The 14,882-nt window shown below is 31.3% G+C and overlaps 1 protein-coding gene across 3 annotated transcripts in view; it reads left to right on the forward strand.

The window, feature by feature from the left end:
- Positions 1 to 10,277, forward strand: part of LOC132910093 (paired box protein Pax-6-like) — a 147,868-nt gene extending 137,591 nt beyond the window's left edge. Inside the window, exons 8-10 of one of the 3 annotated variants that reach the window (XM_060965539.1) lie at positions 3,514 to 3,827; positions 4,868 to 5,178; positions 9,025 to 10,277. In XM_060965539.1, coding sequence (XP_060821522.1) covers positions 3,514 to 3,827; positions 4,868 to 5,178; positions 9,025 to 9,119 — 720 coding nt within the window. In that variant the 3' untranslated portion in view covers positions 9,120 to 10,277. Of the gene's footprint in view, positions 1 to 3,513; positions 3,828 to 4,867; positions 5,263 to 9,024 lie in introns of all 3 variants that reach the window. The other 2 variants (XM_060965540.1, XM_060965541.1) reach the window with 2 other exon arrangements.
- The last annotated feature ends 4,605 nt before the right edge of the window (positions 10,278 to 14,882 follow it).

The raw sequence follows: 14,882 nt of genomic DNA on the forward strand, positions 1-14,882 counted from the left end.
ACATATATTTTATCTAATGTACATATTTTTTCTAAATAAGAAATAATAAGCTAATAAATGCCCGAATATTAATGGGAGTCACAGTATATTAAATAAGTTTTCAAGTATAATTGATTACAATTATTTTTTTTTTCTAACACTTTTATTTTTTATTATTCGTCTTCAAATCAAAGGTGAATCGCCTACCATTATAATATAAAGAATTTCTTTTAATGAAGCAACGAATTCTTCATTCCTTACTGTTAAACCTTTAAAATACTAAGTATAATATAGTTATTGTATAGTTACTTTATTACACAGCATGTATACCTAATCATACACGCAGACACAACGCTATTAGTTTATAAGTAGGAAACAAAATTCGAATGAAAATTTGTCCAGCTTCTTTTGTAAATCCCATTGTTTATATAATTTTTCAGTTTGCGATAAATTTTAAACAAAATTAAAAAGAATAAACACTTGCATGATTTTAGTAATTGCAAACGTAGAAAAACTGTTACCAATCGTATTTATTGGTTTACTATATCCTTAATACCTCATTGAAAATAATAAGTTTTCTCATCTAAAAACATTATCCTTATAGTCTCTGACGAGTTCTACATTAGTGATTTACTTGTTTGACAACTAATATAATTACTGAATAATCGCTATATATTTATATTTCTTGTGATAATCATTTTGCTGTACTACTATTATATAAAGGAAAGAATATTATGCTTTTATAAACAAAACATATCTACTTACATATTTTCACTTTTAGGAAGCAAAACTAATTTCGACTACCATAATATTCATAATTGTTTTGTAACTTATATAAAAAACGAAGCGGTAAATATATTTTATAATACCATATTAAAAATTAAATATCGGCACTACTAATAATATGTTAAACTATGTTAAATATATGTTAAAGTAATATGTTAACTAATATGTTAAAATTCCTAATGTATTTCAATTTGCAGGCTGTAAGACTATAAGCACAGAAATCCTACATCTAATAGGCTGTTGCGGAATCGGCTTTCTTCCTCAATCACGTTTATTTGTTTACATTATTACTGTATAATTACAAACTGTCTCATTTAAATCGATCCCTCCGAATATCTCTGAAATTATTCATGACGTCGGAAAATATTGCAAACAAAAATTGAATGGTTTCAAGGGAGATATAATGTGAAATAGTATTTCTATAGGTAGAAACATACAGATCAACTTTATTTATTTTAATGAAACCATACATTTTTTAATACATCAATCGATCTATCTTGATATTCTTCCTAAAAAGTAATTTATCTATTTATGTCGAACAACTATTAGTTTTTACAATATATGTCAGAGATGAAAGGACACCGGGTCTCCCCTTTGGACTTCTTTGGAAAATTCCCAATACTGTAGTCTTTATAAATTAACCCAAATATAATTGTCCGAGACTGAGATAATGAGCTTGGGCTCGAGGCGACAACTAGTCGCCGAACGTAGCCGCGGTCACGGGATGAACGTTTTACCTAATAAAGGTATAGAATAATTGTACAGCTCTCCTTAAAAAGAAATAGTTGTAGAGACACTTGACAGTAAACATTCCAATGGTCTCTCGTCGTGTTTTGAGGCCAAGTTTCAGTACAAAAATAACAACATAAACAAGAACACAGAAAAGCACCGTTCCCCAGCGGCTTAAATCCAAAAAAAAAAACCAACACAAGAACGAAAACACAAAAATTGTAAAAACCACGACACTCAATACAGTATGGCTACGTCGTACCGTCGCGTATCGGTACCTTTGCCTAACACACCTTATTCTAATTCATAGTTTATGTGAATTACTTCAATGTATTAAAAAAAACAGATCTTGGCATAAATAAACACTTAAGAAAAAAAAAATTCCAATGGTCTCTGCTCCGTGGCTCGTCACACGCAGATCCTATTCTTCGGGCACGATGATTACCAGATGTCGATGCATCTCCACAGGACATGTTCAGCTAGCCTGAGGACCCGCTATAAATTTTAAGATCTAGTTAACTAAGGTCCTTCAAACGGATAAATAGTCTTTATTCTAACAGTCCTTAACTCTACTACGAGAAGGTACGGGAAATCTGCTTTTCTCACGAACAACTTCCCACTAGCAACTTTCTCTCAAGAGCGACTAGCATCTTTCTCTAACCACCAACATAGAAATTAACCAATTAACAGCAACGTCCATTTCCCTCACTTTCCGAGCGAAGGTTTTCCTCGACGAATTCGATGATCTCGTGTCCTTAGATACACTCCATCATAGTTTTCCTCTGCAGCATCACCGCGACGGAAAACACATTCTCTCGTGCGATCTCATCAGCGAGTAAAACGTCTTTTACGATCTGTGGATACTTCACGTTTCTAACAAAGAGTCAGACTTGGACTTTGGAGGAAAGTACAGTATACTATTCCATTGTCCGCGGATTCGTTATCGAACCTAGGACAATTGTCATTAGTGTCTAATCACCGCGGTTACTTGTCCATTCTGTGATACTCACACTTGTGCTAATGAACATTACCTTGATTGTATAACAAAGATGGCTAGTCCCAATGAAGATTCATTACACGCCCCTAACCCTAATCATAATGAGAACCCGACATATACATATTTCTCCCCCAATGTATTAAAAGATATGTGGTTTCATTAAAAAAATAAAGTTATGTCGCAAGAACAACTACTGATATTAAATTATGCCCACATCAGAATCATTTAACTTTTGTTTAAAACATTTTTCAGTATCACGAATGTTTTTGGAGATATTCGCAGCGATCAATTAAAAGAATATACTTCGTGTGCAATATAAAATATTTTTGAGGCAATTGTTTCGAGATGTCCACATTGTAGGAAGTTCCAAAAACGTCTGACCACTCTCTGTATTTAGTCAATATTCCAAATATCGATAAAAATTAAATTATTAAATATCGAAAAAGCGGTCATTTCGCCAATTTTTACAATGATACACATTAGTTTTGACGTTGCACATTGTGACTATTAAATTCTTGTAACAATATGTTACAAAAATTTATACAGAATCACCCGTAATTCTCCATTTTCTAATGACTTAATAATTCATCATCAAACACGCTTCCAAGAGGCATGAATCTAAGTAACATAGAATTCACATATATGTAGTATTTATTATAGTATTTGCATCAAATAATTAAATCCAAGTATAATAGATTTCGTATGATTTAGTAGTACTTTCACGTGACAAATATTTGATACTATGAGACTGAAACGTAGAACCTGATAAAATAACGCTTCATTGGAAAATAAGGATATATGCGAATACTTTTTGTAACCACAGTAAATCCCAAAGAATGTACTGTACATATCCCAAATTTCCAATTTGCCAATTCCCTACTATCGAGTTCGCGTCATCTTTAGAATATCGGGCAAAAAAATATAAAACAGTAAAAAAATACTCCGGACGACCGAAATTAAGCGGAACCTGTAGCCTAGCGATTGACCTGTATCTTCGTCTGTCTTCTCGTTCACTAACTCAGGTGTGGTTTTCGAATCGGCGGGCGAAGTGGCGGCGCGAAGAGAAATTGCGCACGCAACGGAGGGACAACCCGCAACACCAGCAGTCACAACAGCAACAGCAACAACAACAACAGTCGCAGCAGCAGCAACAACAGCAACAGCACGCCGGAGGTGTGAGTCTAGTTGGCGCTGGCCATCCAACACCGCCGCCAGCCTCGGGTATTTTGGCTAGTCAACCACCCCCGCAAGCACCGCCCTCTCCACCGAGGATACATCATGGTTTCGCGCCTACAGCCGTTTATCCAGGAATACCAAGCATGCCTGATTCATACAGGTGAGAATTAACATGATTTGCTAACGCATTCGCTGCCTGGCGTCGGTTCTGACGTAAGAACCTTAATTGGACGCCGCCTAATGAAATATTAATAATTTCCAAGACTCCATAGCTAAACATAGCTAAATAGTAAAATTACTGTTTCAAAGTTGTTGATCGTTTGTTTATCGCTGAACAGACGAAAGTTTTATCTATTATTTGTCATCTAGTGTGATATAAAATAATTTTTTTAAAATCTGCAGGCCACTCAATGGTTTGCAAACTGCTATAAGCTTTGTGGCTCATTTATGACTATGTTAGTCGTCGTGCCGTTAATAATCTAAAAAAAGATTTAATAAGAGGTAATAAAGCCCTATTCGTTATAAACTGCATATAACTTGTTGTTAATACGAAAAGAGATCTCGTAGAATTACATTAGCCTCAACCAGCCATAGATTTTGAAAAAACGTAAAATCACGTTTTCGGTAGGTGATAACTTGAGAAGTTAAAAATGACGTAGAAACGTCAGAAAAGACGTCGCCGGCTACGAATGTGTCAAATAGAGTTCGATATTTAAATAATACAAAGCTTCTATAGGCTCCTAAACTTCTATAGGCTGAGACGCACTTTTGAAAACGGCAATTCTTTGCGACCCGCTTGGAAAAAAAGATATAATCTACAGATCCATATTCGATATCATTATTAAAACTAAAATATATATTTGGAAATCCTTTTGGTTCAATGACAGACATATATGACAAATGCAAATATTAGTATATATATTCATAATGGGCGATTTTCTATCATAGTATAAAACACAATCGAGACATTGCATTATCAAATATTATATTATCAAAATTAACATATATAAATATACATATGCAATACATATATGTATATTATTAAACATCGTTATATTAATATTTTAAAATTGATATACATACATATATTTCAAATTTCCTAATCCAATTACATATATCCTACGAGTGCAACTATTATTAGTACGTATACTAGCAGATATCGTATTACCAAAATTAACATATTTTTGTAAAACCTGTCAGCCCAATGACGTCGATGCCGAGTTTCACTATGTCCGGCGGGAGTCAGCAAAACCAGCACACTACCAGCAGCATGTCATCGTTATCAACGAGCGGTGGGATGGGCCCCATGGGCATGACCGTGGGCATGACGGTGGGACCGAGTCCCGGAGCGTGTCTTCAACAACGAGACAACGGATACTCGTGTGGTGTGGCTCGCCCACCGAGTTACGAGCCTCTTCATCTTGGATACGGGGCACGGCCCACGTGCAGCCCCACTCAACCATACCATACCGCGGGCCTGAACCAGTACAATCAAAACACCAGCTCCACCGGTGAGTGTCTACCGCACTCACTGCACTCGCTGCTTGCACTTTAGCCGATGGACTACCACGGATAACACGCTATTCAACCTCCCGGTAATGGATTATACTCGCTTCTGCGTTACCCAAGCTGTTTTTATCGTTACAGAACCCCATTTGCAATCTATACAGTGCATTCGGTCTAACGCGACGCACGATTTTTCAACCATTTACGGCTATGTAACGAAATTTTTATTTTTACGGAATGTAACGAAAGTTTTAAAGCAAAATTTACCATAACATAAGTTGAAGATCGTTTACTTCCAAAGCGAAACCAAGGTAGCCTCGGGTTTTATAAAGGGGACTACATATGTTGTTTCTTATTATTAGGTTGTCCGAAAAGTTTCTTTCGTTTTATAAGATGATAATAGATGAACAACAATTTCTGTTTTATATTATTTTATTGAATTAAGTATGATCCATTTCGTCATATTTTTATTATTATGTTCGTGCATTACCTAATACATTGTAGTGGTCATTAAAACAAACTCAGGAAACATGTTACGTGATATTTTTATCTGCAAAATGGAAATAGTAAATAATACTTAACTTTTCAACACATTTTATTTTTAACACATTGCCTGCCTGTGTGAAATTTCAACTATATGGAAAAGCTACGTTTTCTAGTTAAAACTACATTCACTGGCATTTAAGGCTTAGAAATCCTTATCGCTATCCTATTCAAGGGTATAACAGTTGCAGTCAGAAGGAACTATATAAATAGATTATGATTATTGCAACAATCAACGGTATAAACATATCTAAACTGGTTTAGATTTCTGAATGTAAACAGTAGACATAAAACGTCGTTTGAAAGCGATTTTCAATTTATGACGTTTTAATGTAATAAAATAACTAAAAATTAAATATAAAGGAACCACACTTCATTTTAAAGCATGTTCAAAGTGCGTTACGTGGCTGCAATAGTATCATCCTGTATATCTACTTATGAATATGTATGAATGTTGTTGTCTCTGTTAGCCTCTAAATCAAGTTTGGGTGGCTTGGGCGTTTCTTAGATTAGAGAGTTTTTCACCATATGCTAATTCAAGTTTAATAATATGATTTTTCTGATTTTTATCATTTTTGGAGGATTTTAAAGGGAAACGGTACCTTGGAAGATGATTCACTGTATTAATCCAAGTAATCTATAAGATTTAATTTTGGTAACTATTCAGGAAAGGGCACACCTCGCCAATTTCGATGACCTTAAAATATGTTGTCAAGTGTAACATTTGTACAATTTTTTCCTATACATATAATCTCCACTCAGCTTCAATTTTCAAGTTATAAAGCAGTCTACGTTTAGTAATATATGTATTAATTAACAATTTATTTTATATATTTTTATACTATAAACAATTTGTCAACGGTGGTAAATATATTTGTTAAGATTTTTGATAAATTGAAAATTAAAATAAACTGCGACATTCCATACATCAATCGATTCAACGAAAAATATTTTATGCTAGCTTTGTCGGAACTACTTTACTACTTTAGTACAACCTATAACCCATTCATTGTTCTTTATTCATTTATACAGTATTAAAAATGGTTGTTTTTCTTATAGATGAATTAGGTAAGTTTAGTTTAAACTACACAAAACCGTGACAGACTACTCCAGAATGAAGTACAATCATAAAATTAATTTAACTGAAATTTTATGGAAACTCTTTGGGAATATCTTGGGAACTGTAGCCGAAAGACCATTATTATACATAATATACATATTATACAGTATTATAAATATCTATAGGAAAATGAAACGAGAATATTTCAAAATCATCGAAATCGGTGAGATGTACCCTTTTCTGAATAATTATCATAATTTTTTAATGCATGCTGTTTTGAGCAGTACTGGTCAATTCTTTCAGTGGCCATTTCTTCCTTTGAAAATGACATATGTAAAATGTAAATAATATGTAAATAAAAACTTATTTTTTATTCTTCATAGTCCTATCGCATACTCACAAAACTTCACTAAAGCGCAGTTAAGTTATAATGAAACAAAGTATTTATCTTTTTTTAAATTATTATTTTATTATTATATTTCTTAAAAACCATAAGTAGTGTCGGGTAGAACACAATTTAAAGAAATTCTAATGTTAACTGAATATTTTTACACAAATCCTTACGCCTTAAATTATAAAGTTTCATAACTATATATAAAAAATACTATAGCTCATGATAGCATGATAAAAGTAGTTTTATCGCAAAGATTCGTAGGTTTCAAGGTGACCGGACTTTTTTTTAGATAATGTCCTTTAATATATTTCTATGCCCAGAGTACGAGATATAAATTTAAAGAGCTCTGGTAAAAGGTCATTTTAGGTCAGAAAAGGTCGTAAGTTAATGATGAGAATATGGTCACTTGTTAATCATTAATAAGATATTGAACGTGATTATGAATATTTTTGTTTAATAATAATCATTCTTCACAAGCTAATGTTTTATTAATAAAAAATAATAAAAATTAATAAGAATAAATTGATAAATAAATTTTAAATATTAAAAATTAGAAAAAAATTAAAAAATTAGAAAATAAGAATACTAACGAAAAGATTGATCATTGATTTTATATGTCCGTGTTTAATTGGCTTCTATTATCTGGTATCTTCACATAGAGAATGAATAGAAATTTCGCAATGTATAAATTTTACATAATACTTGCCCTTACAATACATAGAGAAGTTTGATTCGATAATATTGTATTAAAATCACTGAAAGGGATGATATTAAAGAGAAAAAAACAATAAGATATTACAATTCTTGGTTTAACAATTAACAAATTATGTACCTGTAAAATTCGCTTGCGGTTCTAAATCTTACTAAAAAACCTGAAAAATATTAAAAATGTTCAACATTTCAAATATATACTTCAATTTCAAACGTATATATTTTAAATATATCGATTATATACATATCTAGTTGTTCTTTGTGTCACAATAGAGTATATTGTACGATTTATGATCATCTGTCTCACTTTAACAATTTTTATAAATATAGGATTTTGCAATTTATCTTCAACTCATAAAGTCGACTACTTTTTATATCTATTTATTTTTATTTTTCAAATTCACTACATCGTCATATAACACATATACTTCGAAAATTCTTATCTTAAAACATTTTATAGCTTGAATTATTATTTAATATCGTAAATAAAATTCCATCGTTGTGTTAAACTACGCGCTATAAAATTTACTTTGTATACAGAGTTATTTGTATGTTTTATTCATGTTTATTACGAATATATTCATCATAATTATTTTTGCATAACTGAAATTATGCTCGGTCCTAGTTCGAATAAACAAAGTTTTGTGAAAGATTTCCATAAGTGTGCGAATACTTTCGTGAGCAACTGTACATCTAACGATACGTATATAATCTTAACACATTGCGAACGAATAACGAGATAGATATTTACTATTTTGTATTGCGCCTTTAGACAAGATATCTTGCAATTTCTACCTCATCAATCAAGAGCTGCTTTTCCGCAGTAACACAAAACACAACATAGTATGCATTATGAATGGAAAAAGAAATGGACGTTTTGCTAAGTATCAGACTTAAAGAAACTTTTAGTACGTGAAAAATTATAATTACCTTTATTTTGAAAACGCATATAATTTTGAAATATTTGTTGAAAATAAATATCTAACATGGCAATGATTTTTAACTACTAACGATTAATAAATAAGTAATTTTAAAATATTTCATGCAAAAGATAGCTGGTCGTAGTCAACAATAAAATATCTGATCCGCAATGTGTTAAGCAATAAAACAAATCCATTGAATAAACGTTAAATCATCTTGCAGGTCTGATATCACCAGGTGTCAGTGTACCGATTGCAGTACCAGGTCAACCAGCACCAGATATGGCAGCGCAATATTGGTCCCCTCGGTTACAGTGACCGTGGTGGTCATCGGTGTCGACATCCTCTCCGTAGGCTTGAGCTTCTTTGACTTACGTTAGTTTTACAAACGTTAGATACAAGAGAACGCAAGGAGAAGACGTTCGAAATCGATGAAAGGGCAGCTCTTGCAATCGTTCAGTAAGATATCGATTCAACTGTCGTCGATGATCGTCGACTGCCTTTGAGAATTCAAAGGCGATCTCTTGAAAATCGTTCGAAGAACATACGAGGAAAGAGAATAAAAAGTAATGACGATGATAAACGTCACGTCTGATACAAGATCTATCAAACATAAAAAAGAACAAGTTTTGCAAAAAGTTTCTTTTATGCGAGATGAAAGTTTTTGCAAATTATTAGACGTGAACGAGTATAAATTACAAATTATGTTCAGTTGCTTTTTCTTCAAGTAATTTTTCATCCGATCTTTTGAAATATATCACTGTTCGTAAGTGTTAAGATATTTACAGAACGTGAGATTAATCTTGGAAATAATTGGGAAATTATTACTATAATCCTTAAGAATTAATATATAGTTTGAAAAACAGATGGAGGTAATAGAATCTCAAGATACATACAAAAATCATATATTCAAAAACTTTGAAGATTTGAAAATCTAGAAATTTGAAAGTTTGAAAGTTTGAAAATTCGAGGGTTTGGAAAAATTTGGGAATGCTAAATTTGAAAACTCTATAGTTGGTATTTCAGAAATGCTAAAATTTTGAAAATTCATAAGTTTGAAACTTCGTAACTCGAAAATTCAAGGATTTGGAAACTCAAAAATTTGTTAACTCGAAAGTTTAAGAATTCAAAAATCCAAAGACTTATTTATCACTTCGAAAACATAAACATTCAAAAATTTCAAAATTTGAATATTTAAAAAATCGGAGATTCTAAAATTTGAAGATTTATAAATTCTGAAATTCAAGAATATGTTGTGTCACAGGAACATTAATTCTTAATTAAGATTATCTAATTCAGTACATTCACCTTGTAACTCTTGCAAACTCTTAATATCATTGTCGTACATGCGAAATCATGATCATCTATAATCATTTAGTTAATAATTTAAAGCAATTATTACATCTAGATAGATTTATTAAACCAGAAAATGTCTTGATACTTCTGAACGGAGACTTATCTACGAAAGACAAGAAATTCGAGCTTCGTGAATATCGATCGAGGAGAAAGTGATCGATTGGTAAACATTAATTTCAAAATGCTCGTACACGCCTAAAAGCATGATGACAAGACACTTTTGCCTCGAGCAGACTTACAGAAAGATCATCTTTAGAAGTCTCTTAGTCGTAGACTCGCGTATCGTCGATATTGTAAGAAGAAAATAAAACAAGTCGGGAATTAACATAATCAGTACGTATTGATTATAAAAACAATCAAAACAGCTATGGTAATAGTGTAATGTTTATGCCGTAAACGATTGTAATCTCTTGATCTCTTTTACATTTCTATATAGCTGTTGTATTTTTTCTAATGCTAGAGACCAAAGAAGTTGAATTGAACAAAATTATTTTGCGGAATATAAATTTATTAAATAAAAGTAAAATTTGTGTGAAAGAAATTGAAGCCATATAGTAGAACTGGAAGCATTAATAAATTTGTATACCCATTTGTTATATAATATGAACACATAAACGTCAACTCTTTCGAAACGAATTTTGTTAATAATGGACACAATGATATAACGATACGAATTATAATACTTAAACATATTTAGGTTATACATAATTTTAAAAATAAAATATAAATGGTTTCATTTGTAATGCGTGGACTGCGGATATTTATGCAAATTTCTATTTTTATGAGCATAATTTACAAAATGAAAACTACATAAGTATAATATTATTTTACTTAATAAATATTAGAGAATGCTATACATTCGATATTTTATATTTTATATCGAAAGTATATTTTTACATATTATGTGCGTTCTATGTGTCTGAGCATTTTCAAACTTTCCATAGAAATCCGCAGTCTAATGATAGGATCCATGTCTCCCAGTTTTCCAAATGTTATCTTGGACCGTACTATCTCGAAAAAAAACTAATATTCATAATGTATAATATACCTTTACTTAAAAGGTAAAAAGCGGGAGCTTTAAATATCTTAACATATCTTGAAAAATGAAAAAATACTAAAGGGACAATTGATCTTGTATTAAACATTTAAAAAAGTAATTGTTGATACAGTGAAACCTCGATGACTCGAATCTCAATGGAAAACCTAAAATCTTCGAGTTGTGAAGAGTTTGTCCGATCTATAAGAAAGTTTGATCTAATCTAATAAAAGAGATTTAACAAACGAAAACGGCACCAAAAGAGGCACAATAAATACAAAGATTAACCTTGAAATAGTATCGTTATCATCGGATCATAATTGATCACAATAGATTAGATTTGTGAATTGATTACTTAATTCTAGGATATTCAATATTAGTTTGTGTCCTCTATATGTTATATAATAAATCCTCCTAATGGTCTTTATCATACAAAAATCCAGAATATAAATTGAAATGAAGTACTTTAAAATCAAGTGTCTTAACTCAAACTGTTAAAAACACCACTGACCCAACGATATCAGTTAACACTTTGACTGCCGCACCGAAATCACATGTTTTGCTCAGGACGTCGCGGGAGTATTTTTATTATTCAAAGCATATAATGGCAAAATAATAATAAATTGATGATTTAAGATAACATTCCTCCCCAATGGACCGTTTATCTTATTGGTGGTCACGAGTGACCACCGTGGCGTCTTGGTAACAGTTGATAGCGACATATTATAACAAGGCTTCGTTTATTTCAACAAACTATTCGCATTCGTTATTTCGTCGTACGCAAAACGTGCAGAATATATTGTTGGAACGTGTAGAAGATATTAGTAAACAGTATTTGCTCATTCTATGTATGTATGTGCACACTTCTAACTTCAATTATATATATGATTATAAAGCAATATTTACGATTATTTTCTAAGCTGTGTCTATAATAATATTCGTAGATTACACCTCAAAGATATGGATGCAAACACAGTGCACCGTTAGATACAAGATTTGTTCTCATTTTTTTTTTTTTTTTGTTGATATTCTACTAAAAGTGTTTAATTTTTCAATGGGCCACTTTTTATTTCAAAATATCTTCTATTTATCGGTTATATTCAAAATGCCCTAACTGTTAATTTTCATACAATTTTTACAATTGTAAGAAGTTCAAGCGCTCCGGTCATCAATGACCACCGTGGCGTCACAGAAGAAACCGTGGCCAGTCATATATGACCAACGTGGCAGTCAAAGTGTTAAGGATTAATGTTCTCCAAATTATAAAAGCTCGAAGAAGAACACATTCAACTTTTAGAGATCTATTATTTGTTTAAAAAAATAAATGGCAGTTTATATTATATAGATTGTATGTGATGGATATGATGCAAGAATTAGAATCATGGTGAGTGCAGATTAAAATACGATTTTTCATTGTAAGACATAGATACGTACGTGTATGTATACATATATTACCTATCGATATAGAAGTAAAATTCGACTCGTGACAGAGATTGGGCTTCTTCTAATTCGAGTTATAGAGGTAAAATAACAGTCAAACGCGTAACAAATAATTCGAAGTAAAATAAGTTTATATTTCGATTTTTAGAGCTTTTCACAGTAGCGAAAGAGAACATATACAAAAATTGTAGTCTTATAAAGGTTTCCAAACTATAGAGGTTCGAGTTAATCAAGGTATTCGATTGTATACGTGGATTCTCATTTTACCATCAGTTTACTTTACCCCCATATAAGTTTTTAACGTTGAAACATGTTTCCTAATTTTCAAATGTTTCTATATGAGCCTTAAAAGCAACTGCAAGATAAAAAGATATTCTTGACTAGGAAATTCCTTTGGTCTCTAATATAATAAATAAAATAGTTCTCAGGACGTGTGCAATTTTGTTCTTAAATAAAAGAAATCTCTTGTTTGTATCGCGAGTTACGATTACAAAAAGCATTTATCAATGAGTGAAAATGGCGCTAAATTCGCCAACATCTATGGTAGTCCATGATGACATCATAGATGAAATTTCTTTGTAGTGAACCTACTAGGTACCGAAATTTTTCAATATGTTGTTAGCGGGATTTACGTAACGAAGTGTTTTCGTTTCGATGATAATTAAGTAATTATAGATAGCCAAGGTATATTGGTATAATACCTTATTATCGACCAGCAGAAATCGAACAACTTATCTATTTAGAAAAAGTCTTTGAGACATTCGATGAGAACTGGATGTTTAAAATGTTTTGTTATGAGTGGCAATATAACACAGTCATACGAATAAATCAGGAAAATCGGAGGTTAAACATTATTAGACATGTATCACGTTTGAATCTTATATTTATTTTTCGATTTTTGTTAGCGCTATGTATGATACAGACGATGTTAGGAAAGTTTTGTTTATTTATGTACAGGTATATTTATTATCACTAGTTAAGATGCCCTTCCTGAATTATTACATAACATTCTATTTTTTTATCTTTTTGAAAACTCAAGTGAAAAATATGAAAAAGAAATTGAAAGTTCAGAAAGCTGAAAGTTTGGGAGTATGAAGTGTGTAAACTCGAAAACTTGGAAATTCAACAATTTGATAATTTAAAAACCTGAAATTTCGGAAAATTGAAAATTTAAAGATTTCAAATATTAAAAATTCAAAAATTCATGAAACAAAAGATTTGAAAATTTGATAATTCGTAAATTCCAAAATTTACTCTATAATTATAAATGTTAATACTTCGACCAAGTTTAATATATGATGACTACTATTTTTGTTATTTGTAATTATGTTGTATTTTTTGATTCCAAAATTTAAAAAAAATCTTTCCTAACATCTGACGTATGTATTTTCTTACAAGAAAACATTGTGCATAAATATTTATCATTCTTCGATGTAAACCAAGTTTAATTCCAAGCGTCGTCATTTTCTCCGACTACGAGGCCACAATTTTACTTATCATAACATAAATTAAAGAAAAAGTAATTCATATCTGAATCAGAGCAGCGAACAATTCGAAGAAGAAAAGAATTTGTTTGAAAACTTAAGAGGAAAAAGTTGTAGAATAAAATTCGCGGAATAATTATTTTTGCGGAAGAACAACAATAATGAAAAAGAAAAAATAGAGGATAATGGTATCGTTAAAGAAAAAAATCTCGTTAGCAATCAAGAGTCTCGCAGAGATTTTAAACCACAGTTTCTTAGACGTAATTTCTATAGGCGAATAAATAAAACAAAAAAACGGAGAGCGTAAAAAAGCATAGTTTTTAAGTCGGTATTATTTATATTCGTGTAAGGAGTCGGAAAGAAGCAAGAGTAATTGAACGTTTGTTGTGTGTACATCGTAAAGAATATCTTCACATTTATATTATAGTTGATTCTAATCCCCCAAATATTCGATTAAAAAGCGAGGTCGAACTCATGATTTATATCCGGTGCAAGATTTTGATCAACCAGAATGATGCGAAACCAGGTATGTTAACCGTACGATTATGCATTCAAAATAAATAGTGTGTGCATTTAAGTAATCTTCGATTTTACCACTTACCTTACAATTCAAAGTTCCATCTTGTTTTTCTTCAATTCTTCATTATTTACAGGAGGATATTAATTTAACAATAAGTAATCTTCGATTTTACCACTTACCTTACAATTCAAAGTTCCATCTTATTTTTCTTCAATTCTTCATTATTTACAGGAGGATATTAATTT

The sequence above is a fragment of the Bombus pascuorum genome, chromosome 8, assembly GCF_905332965.1.
Source record: "Bombus pascuorum chromosome 8, iyBomPasc1.1, whole genome shotgun sequence".
NCBI lineage: Eukaryota > Metazoa > Arthropoda > Insecta > Hymenoptera > Apidae > Bombus > Bombus pascuorum.